The following is a 21,071-nucleotide window of genomic DNA, read 5'->3' on the forward strand; positions in this document are numbered from 1 at the left end:
GATTGAATCAATTTTTTCTTTCTCCCCAGTGTCACGCTAAACATTTTAACTGTCATCCATCTGTTTTATGAATATGAATTTATTTCAGCGTTCCTTTCTTTCGCCTTTTTTGCATGTCTGCACATTTTTAATCTAAAAACTGTGACATTTATTCCCCTTTGGCATCCTGTGAAAACACATAGCTCAGATCCGTCTTTATCTATGGGAACAGAGTTTGGAAAATGAAAACGATGAGATGATCTCAGCTGACACGAGTGCTTTGTGACTCCCGCTGCATTCCTGTTGTTCATCCACAAATATGGATGATCATAACCTTGACAAAAAGTTACAGCCGGCCCTGTATCCGTCCATCCAGCATGGGGCCGTGGCCTTAGGGGGCTCCGTCTCCCCCTGATAAGGGCTGATTGGTTGCTGTGCAGTCTAACCTCTGACATGAGTACACTCCAGAGACTCTGGGTAATTGTGATTTTTGTGGTCTACAAAAACAAAACGGAAAAAAAAAACAGAGACAGGGAGAGAAAAGTGAGATAGGATCTGACACTTCATCAGTTAAATGATGTTGAACCGTGTTAACTTAGCCGTCTGTGAAAAGAAGGAGATCTAACGTTAGTATTAAATATACGGCCCTCTCCCCTTTCTTGTAAGGAAAGGTAACATACTGTCTTATATCAGCATAATTGTCTCTGAGCCTCAATAGTGGCGCTGGTGCAATCATTCTTGGTAATGCTGTAAAAAGAAAAAAAAACGTAATGGTTCATTTCCTGTGTGCTACTATGGTGTGAAATGGGCAGAGCAGAAAAGGCAGAACATGATTTAATAGGATGCCGTCATTTATTTGTTTTGTTTTTTTCTGTGTTGTCACTTTAGCTTGCTCACAGCCTCTGCAAAATGTATTCTTAGATTTTTGTCTCTGATGTGAGTTTTTTTTATCACCTCAGCTGCCATCTTGAATGTTGAGTTTGATCATGTGCCGTTGTCTTTTGCATCGCTATCGCGGAAGAAAAAAAGTATTCTTTATCTTTGCTATCCTGAGTGTGTCAACATTCCTATTGTTCATGACATCTGTACAATTTGTATATTATAAAATGATTTATATTTAATGTGTACACGTGTCCGTGCTTCTTTTATGTGAAAGTTTTAAAGGAGCCTTGCTTAGTGAGACAGCTGCAAATAAAAAGAAGCTAAGGGGCAAACATGCTAAAGCATTTTCATATATTATACTTTATTTCTAAGTATGACTTATATATTCATTGAAATAAAATAGTGAAAGGAGGAAAAAAGCTTAAATACTCTGGTGTTTTTGCCCCGACATTAGATTTAAAATGCCCTCTTCTCCAAAACTTTCACTTCTATGTTTGTACAGCATTTCGTACCATTATGGCTTTGCTATGACTCCTCCTGTAGGCCGACAGTCAGAGCTCTTCATTAAAATTTGAAGCTAATGAAGATTCAGGTTGCAGATACAGTAAAACATAAGTACACTTACCTCCATCTGGCCTCCTGTAACAAGTAGATCTATTTGTCACCACACTGCTGAAACTGCCCTGAACCTCAGATGTGAGCTTGGGGAAAGACCTACAGAGAGCCATTACACACTTCCTATTAATCCCATTGTATAGACATTGACTGCAATCTAGCCAGAACTCAGCAAGGGACACTCATGACAAAGTGCAAAATGGAAAGTCATGAACAGAGTTAAATAGCTAAAATAATATTTACACCAATTTCCAAACAAAAGGTTTGAAAGCTTGTTTTTCATACTTTTTTTTTTTTTTTACCATCCAGGAGTTTTGGGTTATTATCTCAACATTTAATTCAAACATCTGAGAAAATAATTTGAAATTTCAAGTGATTAAATTAAAACATTTAAATAATCAAAAATTCTGTCTAAATTCAGTAGCAGAAGTTTCCATTCAAAAAAAGCCTTTTTGTTTCAACATCGTATACATTATATAGTATAGTAGTTTTGTGAATATAGCATTGATATGTAAATTAAAATCAAATTAATGGGTTTTTTGTAATTGAAAAAAAAAAGACAAGGAGCTACTAGTGCCCCAAAAAGACTAGGTTTTTTGCTAATGCATGCACAGCTGTGTGTAAGAAGCAGGAAGGTGTGGTGGTCAACAGTGACTGCTGTCAGTTGGTTAGAAAATCAAAATGGCAGATGGTGCAATGTAGCTGTAACTGTATAAACTGTCTTGAGCAACTTTCCTAAATAATAAAAAAAAAAACTCCCCACAAAATGCTCAGTTTTGGTCAACAGCTCATGCAAGAAATTCTTGCAAGCAGGCTCTCCTTTGGCTTTAGAAGTCCAGGGAGTGGGAGCTTTCCTGTTTCAGTTCCTGGTGATTTGCTCATCGATGGGAGGAAAGCAAAAGCGAATCCTTCCATTCATCAACCACTCAACCACTTGTTCAATTCAGGGTTGCAGCTGGCGCTTGTCCCAACTGTCACAGGCCAAAGTAGCAGAGTGCACCCTGATTCGGGTTGCCAGTCTGTCACAGGACTAATACAGAGAGAAAGAGTCATCCACACTCATATTCACAGCTTTGGGTCTTTTTAGAATAACCAGTTAAATTAAGAAGCATGTCTTTGGACTGCAGGAAGGCACAGGGAGAAAATGGAAATGTTACACAGTTTTTGCTGTGAGGCAACTCTCCTAACCACTGCACACTGTGACTAAATTCTTCAACTTCTATTAGAGATTCTTTGAGTGCCACGTCTATCTCTTATAATGTCTCCTATACCAATTTAGTTATTCAATGTAACAACATAAGTTTCCTCTTCTGTAAAACTACGATTCTGAGAAAAAATGTATCTGGCCACAAAATATTTCTGCAGAATGTTAGAAATGGAAGTTTAATATTTCAAATTATACCTCAAACACAAGGATATTCATACACAGCACAAGTCACACTGTGGCATATAGACATAAGATCGTGTAAATGGCTTTCAAAGGGTACTAGCAGCAGAAAAGAATTTGAGCCTTCCAGCCATCTACGCACACCCTGCAGAATCATGAAACACAATGGCTGTCCTTCATAAAGTGCTCTGTGTCAGAACCCAGAAAAGAAGTTATTCAGAACGCAGAGTTCTCGCTCTGCACAAGGACAGTCTATCCTTGGAGGACTACAGAAAGACGTGAAATGACAACTTCAGGCCACTGAACGCAGAGAAAATGTTGAAAGAAGCATAATGCAGCAGAGAATTATAGCCTCATATTAAGATTTTCTCTCTGTGAAAGGATAATTTTTAAAGTTCTGCTCCATCTGGTTATTACCTTCATTACTGTGTGAACCTTAGAATAGATCAACATGATAGTTATTACACACTAACACCACAGAAATACCATTTTGTTCTCTTGTTCTTATATCAAAACAACCCAATTCAGGCTGAAAACTGTCCCTTATGCATCACAGTATCACATAAAATCTCTGACCGACACGCATTATAATAACCCTATGGTGCTTCTGAGCTGAACTATATTTACAGTTGATTCAACACAGCCGGTGTGATCTATAAGTCATGAGCTGAGAGCCCAGGGGAGAGTAAGGTCATTACGAGGAAGGCTTTGCCTTCAACCAAAACACCATATCCATTCTCCTCACTGCAGGAGGCATTAATGGCTCTTGAGGCAGATTGGGGACCCACCGGAGAGCCACTAAAATGGTAAGAAACACAGTGATCCTGTGGTTTGTATATTAAACTTGTGACCTCAGGGTGCTACATCCACAAGGTTCCACTCCAGGGCCCACAGGTAATGACATAAAACAGTTTGCTGAGGGAAGCACGTTTTTGAATAATGAGGTTTCTCTGTGGCTTCAAAAAATGTTGTTTTCATGCATATGCTGGGGGATGCTGTAACAGTGTTCAGGCAGGGGTTGACGCTGTTCCAATGCTGTCCCCAAAGGGTCTCTGGAGTGGAGCCTACAGCGCTGCAGTGTTTTCAGCTATGGAGTGATACATCTAGAACTCACAGCACTCAGTGAATAAAATCAGAGTACAATGTTTATGTTGCCAGCATCTTGCCATAAAACTCACTGTTACAGGTGAGATGTTGGTTAAAGTCCCTTTCAGTGCAGCACTGCCATCTAGTGACTAACTGAGGCCTAATGCAAAGAGAAATTATTTTCAAAATAGACTGAACTCCTAATGGTTTTGTTAGTATTGGTGCTGAGTCAGTTAATATTTATTTGATTGAAAAAATCCACTGTCTGACGTCTATTCTGTAATTAGTAGAGTCAAATCCAATGTTCATCAAAGAGAGAAAAAAAGGTCTAAGAGTGTTGGCAGCACTGCTGTAATACACAGAACAATGACTTTACATTTTTTCAGTTTGTGGAAAAATGTCAATTTCATAATATGAAATTATTACAAAGAAAGAATCTTTCGGTCTTACAGAAACATAATGTCCAGACTTTAGCTTTAAATATGTCTAAAGGGGGACTTTAACGGTCTCATATATATATAACCAAAGCCAATTTCACACACTGCAACCCTGGACTTTTTTTTTTTTTTTTTCAGAGAAGCAGAGATTACCCAGCAGAGGTTCATGTCAAAATGTGAACACCTGATTGAGTGAGAATGGACATTGTTGTCTTTAACCTGCCAGCTCCCTGCTTCAAAGTCTGTGTGGTGTCCAGTTGAAGCCATGTGAGAAATAGAGCATTCGTGCTGCCTTCTGCAGATTTGAATATTTATTTTCGTAACAATATCAATGAAGGTCGACTCTTTCAACCCAAACTGAAATCTTTCCTCAAACCTACCTGTGATGTTTTGCCCAAGCGGCAACACCAGCAGCCTTAAAAGCCGATGTGTGATTGTCAGCAACTGCAGGTCCTCCAGGAGGCATTTGAGACTGACTCCAAAGTGAGTCAATCCCCAGAGACTCCTATGTTAAAATGTTCAACTTTAGTGCTTTAAAAACATTTTTACACACACACACACAAAAAATAGAAAATAAAAAACACTTTGAGCCTCTATGGATCATTTACTCCTTCAGAATAACTCTGAGGAGAGTAAATGGTTTTTAGAACTACTTCAAGCCAGTACACAGAACATCTCCACTGTGTTAGTGCTTTTTGAAGCATTTTTAATGGATCATCACCTCAATGTTGCGCAGACCATCTAAGAAGTTTATGCTTTATTTTTGCTGAGTTAAATTCTAGTCAGTGGCCAATATGTGTGTCTGTGGAGCTGATAACTTATCCCTTTTATAGTAGCTTCTTGCTACAAAAGACCAAAATGCTAACTTCCAAGATCATATTCAGGGTCTATCTTTTATACCGTCTTTAGTTTTATATTCAGTGTGATGACTCAGTCATTGCTCAGGCTGGAGCACCTATTGTAAATGTAGAAGCTTTATCCAAACAGTGACTTAGGAAATAATCAGTAGGGTAATTTAAAAGTTTTGAGGGTTTTGGATTATTGCACTCATTTCTCTAAAAATCCACCTTGTGTTGCTGGTGCCCTTAGAATATTCATATCTCTACTCTACTCCATTAACTCTATCACTTTATTGTTTTTTAACTGAGTTTGGCTGCATATAGCCGAGTTTATAATGACTTTCACAAGAAAGATGCTATAGACAGAAAATAAGTTTTTTGCACCTTAGGCCATCTGCGCTCATATATATCATTTCCCTTTACTTTTTAGACATTTAAGGGAAAATTCAAATGATGGATGAGATGTATTTTTACTTTAAACACAACTATATGCCATGTGACCTCTCCTCCTGTCAAAGTCAGCATCTCTGTTTTTCTGAGGATGCCAACAAGTGCACTTGAGCATCAGCACCAGTAAGTACACTTTGAACTTAGATATGAGGTCAGCACTGCTGTATTAATTATCACAACCAAGAGGCCCTATGTAGATGAAGCCTACGTGAGAGGCTGTAATCGCTTTTCCTTGACTTGCAAAATGTTCTGAAAACCATTACCTCGGAGTTTGATAACGTCCTCCACTTCCCTCCCCAACCCTCCGTACGCACTCTGTGTTAGCAGATTAACTGCTCACCGATTAATTAGCAAAATTACCTCTGTGTGTGCCAATCGGTGTCTTATCAACCTTTGTCAGGCCTTAAACTGTAAATTAATTAATACCCCCTCTCTTGTCGTTTCCTAATTACCTTAGTTCCAGTAGGAATTCTAGGAAATGGCTGTGTCAGCGGCTGATGCTTGTTATGACTTTACTGTGAACTCATTGGTTCACTTGACAGGATATGAAAACATGCCGCTCTCATGCTGATGAGGGGATGACATGGTGGATCTTCAAATGAGGGCTTGATCTGAGGCAGAGCTCCTTAATCGTTTTGTTTTTGATGTTGAAGGTGACACTCGGCTATGTTTTTGACAAATGAAAAAAACACGAGACATTGCAGGTCCTGAAAAAACATCACAGGGAACGTCACATTTCAGATGAGCTTTTTTATTATTCGTCTTCTTTGAGTTTTAGATGTTGGACTGAGCTTCTTAGCTGGCAGTCACTGTGGAAAAAAAATACAAATCATGCATTTATAAAGCAACAGCAACATTTTGTATACACCACCAGTTATGTGACATTTAAATATTTCACTTCTAGCTTCATTACTTTGCTCTAACTCTCTGACAACTTTTGTAGCAATAACTAATTTGAGTATTCAGTTGTGAAGGACTTTGTACATACGGAGAAATTTAAAGTTTTGTTATGAGCAAGTACTTGGAGACAATGGAGAGAAAAAACTACCTTTTAACAGGAAGATTCCTCCAACAGAACCAGCCACGTGCCATGACCAGCTGGTTTAAGCCAAACAAAAAGGCTAAACTCTAATCACCATCGATAAAACCAGGTGAAATTTCAGCCAATCTCTACTGAATAATTCACCTCTATTGTCTTTCAGAACATACGATACAAAGAATGGCTAAAATCACGTAGATTTCAGCGCGTAACAGTGGCAAGTTAGCAATGTAAGCAAGAAAATATTCTGAAGCATTCCTGCGTGTTACATTTTTTTCTCACTAATACTGACTTGTGAAATATATCTGAATGTTTCCAAATATGTGAACATCTGGCGGTAAAGTTCCTCAAGTAGTCAAACCTCCATCTCCATCATACAGAAACATCTGGAGAAAATTTCATACGATCATCAAAAGCTCTTAAGCTAATTAGAAATCCTGAGGCAGAGTCGCCCAGCTGGCTGTGATTTTAAAAACACTCAAAATACCACATGTGTAGCGTTCTGGGATACAGACATGTTCTCTGTTTGTTATTGCATATATGTGCAAAGGCATCATGTAAAAATAGCTTTTTTTGCAGCTTTTTGCAATTTAGTTGCTCCAGATTTCATTGAGCTGATATTATGTCCGTAGGTTAGAGTCAATGTTACCATTTTACCATTTTGGTTTGGTAACATGTCTGAAATAAAATTGTTCTCTCTTCCACAGGTCATCTCAAATATAGCCCTTCACACACACATTCATGTAAATCTTCACGTGTGCTTCACCAAATATTTGTAGTCTAACAATTTAACCTTCATCTTACCTGCTGAGATGCACAGCAGTGGAAACGCACATCATTCAGGGTGGAGTCATCCAGGCCATACTGGTATTCTTCCATCTTGGTCTCGATGCCACAGATGCCTCCATCAGGGCATTCCTCACTCCAGTGGCCATACTCTCCCCATCCCATGCCGGGCCCCTCCAGCGTTGGGTTACTGCTGCAGCGGAACCTGATGTTGTTGACGGCCGTGTCATCACCAAACAGACCCTGATGGGGTTCCACACTAATCTGGAAAGAGGTTAGCACTCCGCTCGGGCAGTACTGAGGCTGGGACCAGTCACCGAAGCTGGGCGGGAACAGATTAAATAAGGGGAAATGAAGGGGAGGAAAATAAGCTTGACATTTAAACATCCAAAACATATTTATGATTGTGGCAGAAGCAATGCTTTCATTTCCTCTCTGAGCGTAGTACAAAACTATTAGCCTCCAGCATCCTGCTGCTTCCAAAGTACCTTGAACCATAAAAAATACAAAATATTACACAGATCATTAGAAAGTGTGGATAGCTCCAACCTCAACATTTTGATCATACCTCCTGAAATAAAACTTGTACAAATGAGGCCACTTTCCAATAAGACACAAAGTATTTATTAGCCGTACCTACCTGATAATGGTAACAAATCTGTTGTGAACAGGTTAAATGAGATCTTCACAACAGAGAGAATCCAAACTGCTAATGTGGGTGGCACAAACAATCAATGCCATCAGAAATATGACCACAGGGATTTATGCTTGATCTACTGTGGGTTTTCTACATAAATGACTATGGAATACTTAAATATCATTTTTATGCTTGTTTTTGCTGATCACACAATTGTATCCATGTATGCCTCATTCAGGAAGTTCTGGGAAAAAACTAAATGCAGAAGGCACAAATTGTAAATGGACAAGGAAATGAAAGGAATGAGTGGCATACACTCATGAAAAACTAAAAAGACAAATAAAGACAACAAAGCAAAAAATATAACAGGGACCAGAACATAAAAATACATGAAAAACATGTCAGCCTATTTAGATAGAACTGAAGGCTGTCTGTAATGTTTCACCCATAAATCTGTCTGTCTGGCTCAGATTATGAAAATACTCTGTACCGTCACACTTCTCCCTGAATACTGAACAGCAGTGAACCCTTGTCTATCACAGTGCATCACAACTTTTCACATCTACTGCTCATTATTATCTGTATTCAAAGTTAGGAAAGACTCGCCTACACTTAAGAAGAAAGAGCCCTTTCATATTATTTATTAATGGAGATCTGCTTCTGAAGCTTTCAAACTACCTTGTATTTCATCTCTCATTTCAGTCTGGTTCAACAGATATTCCACATATGCATTAACTTTGGTAAAACTGGTTTCCTGACACTTTCACATGGAAAGACATTCAGTCTGTTCTCAAGTTAGAGATATATATGCCTCTATCTCACCCTAGCATCCTCCACTGCTACATCAACCATTTCTGCATGTCCTCTCTCAGCGCATCCATCTTCTCTGAGACCTTCGTCTTTTCCTCCTGCCCAGCAGCTCCAAATTCATCACGTTTTGCCAAATATATCCACTATCCCTCCTCATCACGAGTCCAAACCATCTCAGCATCACCTTTCTAACTCTGTCTCCAAACTGCTTGATCTGAGCTGTCCTGCTGATGTTCTCGCTTATAATCTTGTCCATCCTGATCACTCCCAGTAGAAATCTTAACATCTTTAACTCTGCCACTTCTGTTAGTGCCACCATCTCCAAACCATAGATCACAGCAGGTCTCACTACCATCTTTAAACCTTCTGTTTCACTTTTGTTGCTCTCCTTCTGTCACAAATCAGCCCTGACAGTCGTCTCCACCCTCTCCACCCGGACCGCGCTCTCTTCTTCACCTCTCTTGTGCATTGCCTGTTGCTTTGGATGGATGACTCAGGGTATTTAAACTATGTATCTACTCCTTGCAGCTTCACTGTTACACCTGCTCCCTATTCTCGCTACAGATTACAATGTCATGTTTATTACTATTGTTATGATTATTACTATTATCTCATAAGTTACTCACATTTTGTGTTTAACATGTTGTTTTCTTGCCCATCTGTTTGTAGAGAGTTTGTGGAGGGTTTTGCTTTTCTATGATGCTTGAAAAATACCATAACCATTATTCATAAAATAATCTAAAAAAAATTGTTCTTTTTAATACATTACACTACAAATTTATTTCATTCCACTCTATTTTTCTTTTGTAAAATTCTCAAATATTTTCTACCTTTGTAAATAAATTTGTGTTTATTTATTTTGCACATTTAATCTTTATTGTGTGTTGTATTGCATCTTTCTTTATTTTTGAAGTATTTTTATTATTTGAGACCTGATTTGAAATATGTAGCACTTTGTAGCAAGAAAATTTAGGTTAATATATAAATAAACTTGTATACCAGGTACACAATGGAGGAAAATTAATTATTTTAAAAATTGCTTTTACATATGTTACACCTAACCTAGACTAAAACACCTCCAAATTTCATAATCTGGCAACCCAAATTGTAGTTCATGGCTTATAACTGAGATTTAATGCATGAATAAACAGTTCAGGCAAATATTAAAACTGGATGGAGATTAGTGTAATTCATGACTGCTTACTAGCCAGTGTGGGACTCAATAGTGTACAGGAAGTTGCGGTTTCCATCTTTTGCGCAGACAAGGCGAATCCCATTCAGAGCAGTGTCATCACTCCCGTACTGGTTAGACTCCACCTGAGAAAACAGAGGACAGTTCCCAGAAGCAGAAACGATTTTCATCAGCCCAGTTTGTTATCTGCTTCTCGGTAAAGCAGCAGATACATTGAGGATAAAAGTTCACGTCAGGTTACACAACACTTTCAGGTTCCACTTTCATCTTTGCAGAGTATCTGAGGCAGTGAGAGAAATCCAGTATCTACACTGCATGCTGTTTAATGCACAAAAAAGATTTCGGCTTTCATCTTCTTTACTAGAATCATGCAATGAAGAAATCATCAGGCCAGTATGGAGAGGATTAACAATTAAATTTATGGTAAATATGATCTGGGAACCAAAATTTGATTTTTAATTACAAATTTTAAGTTTATTTATTTCAAATTCTAAAAAGATCATTTTTTTCATTTCTTCTGACAATAAAGGCTCATCAAAAGTCAATCAAGCAAACATATGAATTAACCAGTAAAAGGAACAACAAAGAAAGATGAGCAATAATCCAGAAAACAAACATCTAAAATAAATAAAGTATCATAAATTGAAGCATGGAAGTAAAATCAATTCCTCAATTCCTGTTAAAAATGATGAGACAAAAAACAAAAAAACGGTGTAAACAACAGCATGTACCAAAAGTATAATAATGGCTACGATATCTTGATCTTCATGAGAAGTTTTTTGAAGAGTTTTATGTCATGGTTTTTTTGGGTGGGGTGTTTTTGGTTTTGTGTATTTTTATTTAATATTCAGTATTACTGGGTTGGAAAAGTAAGTGAAATGTGAAATTGCTGGAAGTGTAAAACCATCAGATAAGGCATTCGTTTGTCATATCAGCAGCAGTAGAGGCATTTTTAATCAAAGTAACGTTTATAGCATTTTTGAGAGACGTTGTTTTACCCTGACACTGAATCCAACAGCAAAGAAACTCTCTGGGCACATCTCTGGCCAGGTCCAGGTTCCAAACCTCTCTCCGTTGCTCACAGTAAGCAGAGATTTATACTCCCTGCTGTTGAAAGCCACTCCAGCTCGCTGCAAGAAGTTCTTCTGCTCCTCACAGAACCCAGCGGACAGCACAGCCAGCACGGCCACAACGGCGAGCAGACTTGTCATATTGACAGCAGTGAGTCAGTGTTTCAATCTGAAAGGCCAACTAACAAGTGAAAGGGGCCTCGGGCTCAAAGCTCTTATAGCTTCCCTGTTGATTCTGAAATACACCACTTGTAGCAGGATGAATCATTTACAGAGGAACATTACAGAGTGATGTGGGAATAAACAGCTGGTGTTGGAACCAGAAAAGATTTCGATTTTAGTGACGTTTGGAGAGATGAAGGCTCTGTTTTTAGGCTTTCAGACCACTCATCTTTTACTTCACAGAATGCATGGAACAGAAACTCTATAAGGACATATTTCTGCATAATCAAACCTTTGCACTTATAAATTCTTGAAGTTGATCTTGCAAGGATTAGAACTGTTAAATACTATTCCCAACAAATATAGACTGCAGAGTTTGTCTGCTACAACTAAGCAGAAACAGTGTCTATTAGTAATGTTGACATACGCTGCTGTTCATTTTGTACAAGGCTGACACAACACCATCAAATCCACTAAAATAATAACCAGGTTCCCATAATTCGACTCTTTCTTAGAACTATTGCTGATGCATTTCAGTTTGGAAAGGGCTTTTAAACATCCCCAAACTACAGATTTCACAAATTTAACTGGGCTCGGGTGTGCCAGGAGAAAGTCATTTCTTTTCTGAAAGAACATTAAAGGATAACTGGAGTTAGTGAGTGAACCTACAGGCAACTCTTTAGGGAAAAATCTGCAGTGTACAGATGACTCAGAGATAGAGCTGTTTGGCTTCAGTAACAGTAGGCACATTTCAGAACAACCTCAGACCAGCTGTGAGCCACGGCGGGAAAAGTGTTGTAGTTTGGGGTTGCTTTGTTGCCTCAGGGCACCGGCTGTTTATAAAAGATGCATCTAACCACCATGACATCATTCACTGGTTTGTGGACTACTGTTGAAAACCATGGATTGAGCATTTTGTCCATCACTTTTTTTTTCATTAAAGGTTGAGCTGACTGAAAAACTGAGGTCAGCACACACACATACAGTAATGGTTTATTAGTCTGAAAGTAGTGGTGCTCGTTTAAAAGAAAAATCATCCTGTATTAATTAATATAGCGTGACATAATCCATGTTTTCACATAGATTTCTACACAATCTGGCTTCTTTTTGAAAACAGACCAGTCGCTCCCTGTTGACCCTAGAAAGAAGTTTATGGCATCTTGTCTGGTTTCATTCCCAGAAACTACATCAGTCAAGTTATAACCGTTTCTTGAAATGCATAAAGAAAAGCTCTACTGGAGTAAATTTATTTACAAAGTAACAATAAGTAAAAACATAAAATGTAAATGAAAACAGAAGCACATACACTTTGGGATCTCCAAGCCAATAACAATGAACATAACCACTCCCACTCTTTCTAGAAACCATAGTCTCTTTGGTTAACCACAAAACAGGCGAAAAGGTTGTTAAAGATAAATTGACAACTGCATTATAGGCAGATATAAACAAACACAAAATAAAAGGGGCTGTGGTTTTACAAGTTTGCCACACAAGTCACTTTCCAGAAGCACATTTCAAGCTATGCTCAACAAAATCCAAACCTAACCTCACCCAGCACAGAGCCCAGCAGCCAAAAGGCAAAGCCCACCTGCTGCTGGATCTAGATATTGACTAAAGAACAGAGCGATGTTTGCTTGTCACATTCAGACCTGGAACACACAAAGAGAGACAACGAGAGGACCAGCAGCTCTGTTTCAACAAAAGGACAAAGGATCAGAGAATGTAACATATTTTACATCCAGTCATTGATTCAATTCAAGTAAAAAGAGCATGAAGATAATCTGAGCGCATCCCCTGAAAGCTGAACACGAAGTGGAACATTAACCCTCATCCTACTGACATATTTAATATACACAGACTACTGATTGAGGTCCTCCAAAAATAAATTAAGAATAAACCTTATTTCTTTTCAGAACATCATTAATGTCATCCAAGAGAGAATAGTATCCAAGAATAGTATTATTACAAAAAATATATAATTAATATGCAAATTAGAAATGACCATTTCACCAAAACTGCAATTATCTAAAAGCTTGTTTACCATCCTCTGACTCTGACATCATTTATTTTTCAGAAATCTCAAGCAAACATGATTTGTGTTGGATTTATAAGATGAAACCAATCGATGCAATTCTGACCTCAACATGAAATACTTGAAATAAACACACAGTAAACATCGTGAGGCCCAGACATCTCTCGGGTGTGTCCTGGTCTCCCCCGGGGCCTCCTCCCAGCAGGTCGTGCACCTCAGCTGGCTCCTTTCAATGAGGAGGTGACTCGGCTCTACTCTGAGACATTCACGAATGACCGAGCTCCCCACCTTATCTCTGAGACTGAGCCCAGACAACCTTCAGAGGAAACTCATTTTTGCTGTTTGTTTCCGCAGTCTCATTCTTCAGTCACTGCCCACAGCCCATGACCACAGGTGAGGGTAGGAACATAGATCAGGCTTTAAATCAATAGTTTTGCTTTCACACTCAGCTCTCTCTTCACCGCAACAGACTCGTACCACATCTGTGCCAATCTGTCTGTCAATCTCCCACTCCACTCTCCCTTCACTCAGGAACAGGATCCCAAGACTTAAACTCCTCTACTCTGGGAAGCAACTCAGGAACTGCCTAGATTTGAATGGAAACTCCATTCTTTTCTGGCCTACAACCACAGCCTCAGACTTAGAGGTGCTGATTCTTATCTCAGATGATTCACACTCAGTTGCACACCACCCAGTGTGCAGGAGGAAGCTGAGAGAACCACATTATCTACAAAAAGCAGAGATGAAATCTTGAGCCCACACAATCTGATACCCTCCAACCCTTGGCTGTGCCTCACAATATTGTCTATAAAAATTACACGACCAGGAATGAGCATCATTTGCAAACCAAAGGCTCTCTGTGGTTGCACAGGGACAAGAAACAACTAAAATATGACAAAAAAATATACCTCTGGGTTCTACATATTTTGTTTAACCCTCATCCCAGTCATGGGAATGAGGGCTGGGGGTTAAACAGCACACTGACCTTTAATATACAGTGTAAACAAAGAATGGTGCAAAAAGAAGAAATGGAGTGTGATGGAATGAGCTAGTAGACGCAAGGATCTGAATCAATTTAAATCTTGTGATCAATTTGGAAAATGTAACACATGCAAAACCTTAAAACATCTCACAGCTAAAATAATTTTACATGGAAGAGTGTTCATTGCAAAAGGTGACTGGGGTACGGTTATGCATAACGCCTACAAGAGGGTATTTCTGCTAAAGGGAGAAATACAAGGCTCTGATGCCAAGGCTTTAGAAGAATACTATATGTATTGATGTTTTTATAGAATACATCATGGAAAACCTTGTTTTCTTTGGGATTCTGTGGGATTCTGTATCCCATCTTTATCCTCAGGTGCTGTTTAAAAAACAATCAATTTCACTTGTCTACATATATCAAGGGGAAAAAAATCTAACAATCCAACAGCTTCACATGACTGTAAGAGATCGAGGAATATTTTAAATAGTTTGTTTGTCTTGTCTGGATGTGCTCAGACATCCAACCTTATCGCTGTTTTCAGATAAAACCCAACAAACCCATTTTTCTTGAATTAAGGAGAACGGCCTTATCTTATGAAACAGACTGTCAGTGATAAAGTTTTAATGCATTCATACATTTATCCTCGCACACTGATGCTCCAATTTTTACACCAAATATCTTAAAGTCCCTTCGTGCACAGACAATTGGTAGCCGGTTTTCAGTGCAGGATAAGAAAAGACAGAGATGGATTCCAATTTGAATTTGAAGAACTTTTAGTCGACTACACTCTTGTATATACTTGTGCATATATATAATCATACTACCTGTTCATACACATAGAGCTGTTGTTACTAATAAAAGAGGTCATATCCACAGATTGGTGTTAATTACACAGCCTGGAGAGGAGTTTTGCTCCAATTATGTGTACGTTGTGTGATTTTGAAAGCTGAATATAATGTTATTTCACTCAACAGCATTAGACTTTGAATTAGTCGAGCTAATTCATTTTTGGGGCCTAATTACATATCAAGAAGTAATAGAGCAACATCAACATGCATTTGGAGTACGGTAGCTTTTCTGGCCAGTGTTCACTTTTCTTTAGACGTTCTTGGTCTTTAATAACTTCTCACAGAAATATTGAGTTTTTTCAAGAAGCCAAGCATGACTTCAAGCATAAAAAATGATGCATGATTTCAGTAGTTACAATTTACAGCTAGTTATTGCATTATTTCACATATGAATTTATGATCATTTTTGTTGATCTTTTTTTTTTTACTTTGTCTGTGTGCCATTTGGTGCTCTGAAGGTTTTCTTTGTTTTTCATTAAATAACTGCCTGCTGTGTCCATACTGTCATATACTGTGTGGATGAAACTGTCATAGTCCTGATTTTTTGTTGAGTTCTGGTTGCAGTTATATTTTTGGGGTTTTGTTGTGTTTCTAGTTTTTATGATTACTGTTGACCTTGATGTCTGAGTCTTATTTGTCTTCAGTTGTCTTGTGGGTCTTGTGTCTTGTTTGTTTTGGTTTCACTTCCTGATGTTGGTTCCTTTCCCTTCTTTGTAATTGTTCGGCCTGTCCTCATTAGTTTGATTGTTCCCTAATGTGTGGGTTTATTTCTGCTTCATGTGCGTCAATGTGTTTTCGACTCTTCTCTCTTTGGGTTGCCATTTTTGTTTCACCCTGATATTTATTTATTAAGTCTAATAATAATTCATTCATTCATTCCCTCATTTAGTTTTCATGTCTTGTGTTCTCTCACCTTCACCCCGACACCCCCCTCTTCATAAAGCTGAAGGTGAACTGCAGTCTGGTGATAATTCTCTGTACTAACATACTGTGTAATATTCAATTGTTTAAAATCTATTTATGGTTAAAATGGAACAGAGAAGCTTTCCAACAGCATCACTGTTAGAGGAACAGCTAAATAACAACAATACATTATTGCTATTGTTATTATTTTGTGATTAACTGTGACTTGATTATTTGGTACCAAGTTAAAACTTTTTAGATATGTAGGAGGGAATCAATTTCCAGCTGTAGCTGAGCTTACCAGTACACATATTATCAGACACTACCGCTGTATATTTAAAATTAGACTGCTGTCAAAGTTTGACTTTGAAATGGTCTTGTTTTTTAATGATATCAACTTTATTTAATACACAAGTGTGAAGACAGAAATCTTATGCTAAGGGGAAAAATATTGTGACAGGTCTGACACTTTATTCTTATAAAATGATTATAACACAAAGCCAACTCTGGTTCTGGCTATTATTCAGTCTGGTTCATTTTATTTATTTTTTTTGAAGGATAATGTGTCAGTCGAGTCCTTGGCAGAAATGATCAAAGAGGAGCTCTGCCATGTCACAAGGTGAATTACGCAGAAAAAGAAACAGCAGAAACAGCATGTCACCTTCCCACAGTGCCATTTATCTTTACTGTGTAGGTCAGGCAACTCAACTGCATATTTGTTATATATATATAATACTGCACTGCTCGCTTTTCATGTGCATCAAACAGAGGTCTAAGGCACTACTACATAGTTACATAGGTAGTTACATAGTTACTATGTAACTACAATTCCTTCCTTAGCCATTCATCTCAGAGAAGTTTATAAAACGTAAACTGTGCCCTGTTATCTGAGACACAAAGTTACCAGAATGTATTACATAACTGGTTACACCGAGCTGTCAGGACACCAGGACTGCTTGTAGCATTTGGAGAGTTTCACATTTCAATTTTGCTTCCACTTGATGTTTGGTTAAATTTCAGAAAAACGGGTTTTCCTTCAAAGTAAGAGCTGTACAGCAATAAACCACTGTTAGGATTTGGGTCGGGTTACATAAAGTCAACAAATGCAGCAAGAATGTGTCCTGAAATGTCCATTTATGACAAGCTGCATAATGCAACACCAAATCCAAAGGACAATCTTTTTGCATCTCTCTGATATTAGCATTTATAACGAAACTGCAGTATTTCATGAGATTGGCAGCTGCAGTAAAGCAGATCCGAAACAAACTGCCTTCTTCGTGTATTTAGTGCTGCACCTAGGGCAAAATGACCTGGTGAAATCTCAGTGTAGTCACAGAATGAGCATGTGATTTTCTGATCCAGTGCCTTTTCAGACAGAAATATTATTTTATTAAGATCAGCAAGCATTACTTACACAGAGATGCAGAAATACTACAAAGATATTCAAGACAACTACATCTTAGGCTGAGTACATAATAAATGTGTGGGAAAACAAATTTAAAAAAGAAACCACGTAGACATGCACAATCCATGCTGAAGGCAGTGAAAGGTTGGCAGGTATACAACAACAGCTGGTGACATAGAATTTCAATTTCAGACCACATAGACAAACTGGCTGGGAGAAGATGGAGCTGGTGTAGGGAAGGAATTAGGGGCAAGAGAGCAGGTAGGTGTGGAAGCATGGCAACACAACAGGGACCACTCCTGGAGAAAATGTGAACTGCGGCTCTTTTGAGAAGCTCATGACTGCCATGTTAAGATCAGCACTGAGTTACTATAATTATGAATTTCCCATGGATGGCATTCATGTCAGCGGAGGTCTAATGACTCTTTTAAATGTGCAATTTGAAACCTAATGATCCTGAAATGCCAGCCAAGTCCACTATTCAGTGTAAAGTACTGTAATCTCAATCGATATGCTGCCAATTTTAGTATTTTTAATCATACAATCATAAGAGCTTCTTGAATAGTCAGATAAAAATTAATGCAATAAAGCTATATCCATGATGTGAACGCACCAGCAGACTCAACACAGAGAGCAGATCACAGAAGCTGGCCGGTCTCCTGGAATTATGGTCCTGAGTTTAATTGCCTACACTTAACTCAGTTTTGTGAGTACTGTTATTCATTTTCAGTGAATCTATTATCACTGAATTTTCAATTAAAGCACACTTGAGTTAAAAAAAGACACATGTAAGTCTACTTATATTTGGGAATTTAATCTCTCTGAATAAAGTTCTTTCTCAGTCAGCCTTTTTCACTCTGGAAAGTATTTGCCTGTCTTAGGTGGCAGCTCCAGGTATGATTAAAGTCTTGAGTCCAGTTGGCTGAGAAACAAATGAGAGCAGACAGCTCATAGATGAGGACCGCCACCTCTCGGCCAGCTCACTTCACCTTTTGAGGAGAAAATCCAAAAGAGCTGTAATCAAGCCAACTTGGTCAGATGGACCTCAACATTTTGGAGGCACTGGGGCATAAAAAGGATTAGAGCAAAAATTGGCTAAATTAGCTGCTGGATAGCATGTTTCAAAGCAGAGTGAGTCAGGACAGAGAATTATGGGTTAAATGATTTTCTTCGAGCAATTTAATGAAAAAAAATGGACGGAACGGAAGCACTGCTTCCTTTTTTAATAAAGAAATCATCCAGATGAAGAGGCACCGGCAGGCATGTAGAGCCTTGTGTTCTGTGTCCATGTATTTATTTAAAATATATATTTGGCTTTTTTTTTTTTCAATGGTTGTCAAGCATGATCATTCACTGAAGAGGCCACCTACAAGACCTAAGACTAAAACAGATGTAGGGCAGGTTGTGGTTTATTTCTACTTGTCAGAGGTGAAGCTGAAAATTTTTAGAGCAGGTTCAGTCTCATCAACCGTAAAACGATGAGTCAGTGTCACTGATGCATTGCAAAAGGAGGTTTAATGTGCTTCTCATCCATAGAGCTCAGGGTTGTTCATTTAGGCTTTCATTACTGTTTTGCAGCTGTTACTGACTAAATTTGGGATTTCTTTTTTTTTTTTTTTTTTGAGGTAGAAATCAGTTGAAACAAGGGCTTAATTTTTAGGAGGAAAGAAAATGCTGAAACACCTACATCTATATAGTTTTTCCTTTGATACTGGAATGAGTCTCCACTACTTTCCTGACCCGGTTCTCATAATGAGCTACAGTCTGAGTCTCATATATACTTTTTATGTTGTGTTTTTGTTTGTTTGTTTCCACAAAGAAGAGAGTGTCTGTGATGTTGTCACCATTCTCATAGTCATATATCACCTGGTACACACAGCCACCTGTAACAGTGAGAAAATCGCTTAATACAGACAACTGAGACACTATGATCCATCATGTTTTATTGCACATCTGCTAAACAAATGTAGACCCTTGTTCTGCTGCCAAGAGGAAGCATTTGGCAAAACAAATAAAACATTTTTCTTTTTATAATCCTCACTTTCATTGTCATGTTGGTGAATGTTAAACGAAGGCTAACTGATATCTTGTGTCGATGCATGTCACGGGAAATGAACAAAACAAAACAGACATCTGCCAGTAAGACAAAAGGAATAGTGGTAGGTTAGCTGTTTAAAGGAAGCCACTCGTTACTTCATCAAGCATACTCATAGGTACTAGGAGAATGTATGTAGTAATAAATCAGAATTAATTATTAAAGGGTTTATTAGGCTTTTCAGATGTGCTGTTAAATTAGTGGATGCTGGGTTAAGAAGTTTCAAATAATGAGATCAGTGCAAGTACTGCTTAAAATACTTGATTTTGGACTGTTGATTCTACTCTTGGAGATGTATAATGTAAACAAGAGCCAAAATATCATGTCATAAGCCCCAGCCACCTCCTGTTCACACCCTCTGTGTGTGAATGTCAGCCAATCAGAAGACAGCTGGCTTAGTTAAAAAAGGAATAAAGAGCTTGTTTCACAGAGAGGATGAACCGAGGAGCTGGACCAGGGCCCAAAATACGACACCACTCTGGAAACAAAGTGAAATTAAAAACAAAAGAAAAATTATGAGAAAATATAAAACTGTAGATACCATGCTGATAAATTGTGTGCTCTCTAAAAGTCATGAAGACATATGTCAGAAATATTGCAAGAAAAAATGCATATTACATCAATAAATCAAAAGAATGGTTTATAATTCCAAAAGTAAAAAATAAATATAAGTTATGACTGCTTGTGATTCTTTTCATCTCCAGTATTATGTTGGAATTCTTTGTTTCTTTACATTGTTCTCAGTTTTTGTTTGTGGCTTCGTCTGCTTTCCCTTCTGTGTGGTTGCTCTGCCATCATTAGGCTCACCTGTGGTCAGTTAAACAGCCAGTCACCTCAACCTACAGTGGCTTGCAAAAGTATTCGGCCCTCTTGAACTTTTCCGCGTGAATCAATTTTATTGGGATTCCACGTGAAAAACCAACACAAAGGGATGTACACGTGAGAAGTGGAACGGAAATCATACATGATTCCAAAGATTTTTTACAAATAAATAACTGAAAAGTGGGGTGTGCGTAATTATTCAGCCCCGTGAGTCGATACTTTGTAGAACCACCTTTTGCTGCAACTCCAGCTGCCAGTCTTTTAGGGTCTGTCTCTACCAGCTTTGCACATCTAGAGACTGAAATTCTTGCCCATTCTTCTTTGCAAAACAGCTCCAGCTCAGTCAGATTAGATGGACAGCGTTTGTGAACAACAGTTTTCAGATCTTGCCACAGATTCTCGATTGGATTTACATCTGGACTTTGACTGGGCCATTCTAACACATGGATATGTTTTGTTTGAAACCATTCCATTGTTGCCCTGGCTTTATGTCGTTGTCCTGCTGGAAGGTGAACCTCCGCCCCAGTCTCAAGTCTTTTGCAGACTCCAAGAGGTTTTCTTCCAAGATTGCCCTGTATTTGGCTCCATCCATCTTCCCATCAACTCTGAC

The 21,071-nt window shown here is 38.3% G+C and overlaps 1 protein-coding gene across 1 annotated transcript; it reads right to left on the minus strand.

The window, feature by feature from the left end:
• Window positions 1–6,408: 6,408 nt before the first annotated feature.
• Window positions 6,409–11,476, minus strand: LOC113032179 (vitelline membrane outer layer protein 1 homolog). The gene is made up of 4 exons (XM_026184887.2): window positions 11,138–11,476; window positions 10,152–10,264; window positions 7,519–7,822; window positions 6,409–6,484 (listed from the first exon to the last, which is right to left on the minus strand). Exons 1-4 carry the CDS (start codon window positions 11,348–11,350, stop codon window positions 6,482–6,484), a joined length of 633 nt encoding a protein of 210 aa, XP_026040672.1. The 5' UTR covers window positions 11,351–11,476; the 3' UTR covers window positions 6,409–6,481.
• Window positions 11,477–21,071: the final 9,595 nt, after the last annotated feature.

This window comes from Astatotilapia calliptera, chromosome 11 (genome assembly GCF_964374335.1).
Source record: "Astatotilapia calliptera chromosome 11, fAstCal68.1, whole genome shotgun sequence".
NCBI lineage: Eukaryota > Metazoa > Chordata > Actinopteri > Cichliformes > Cichlidae > Astatotilapia > Astatotilapia calliptera.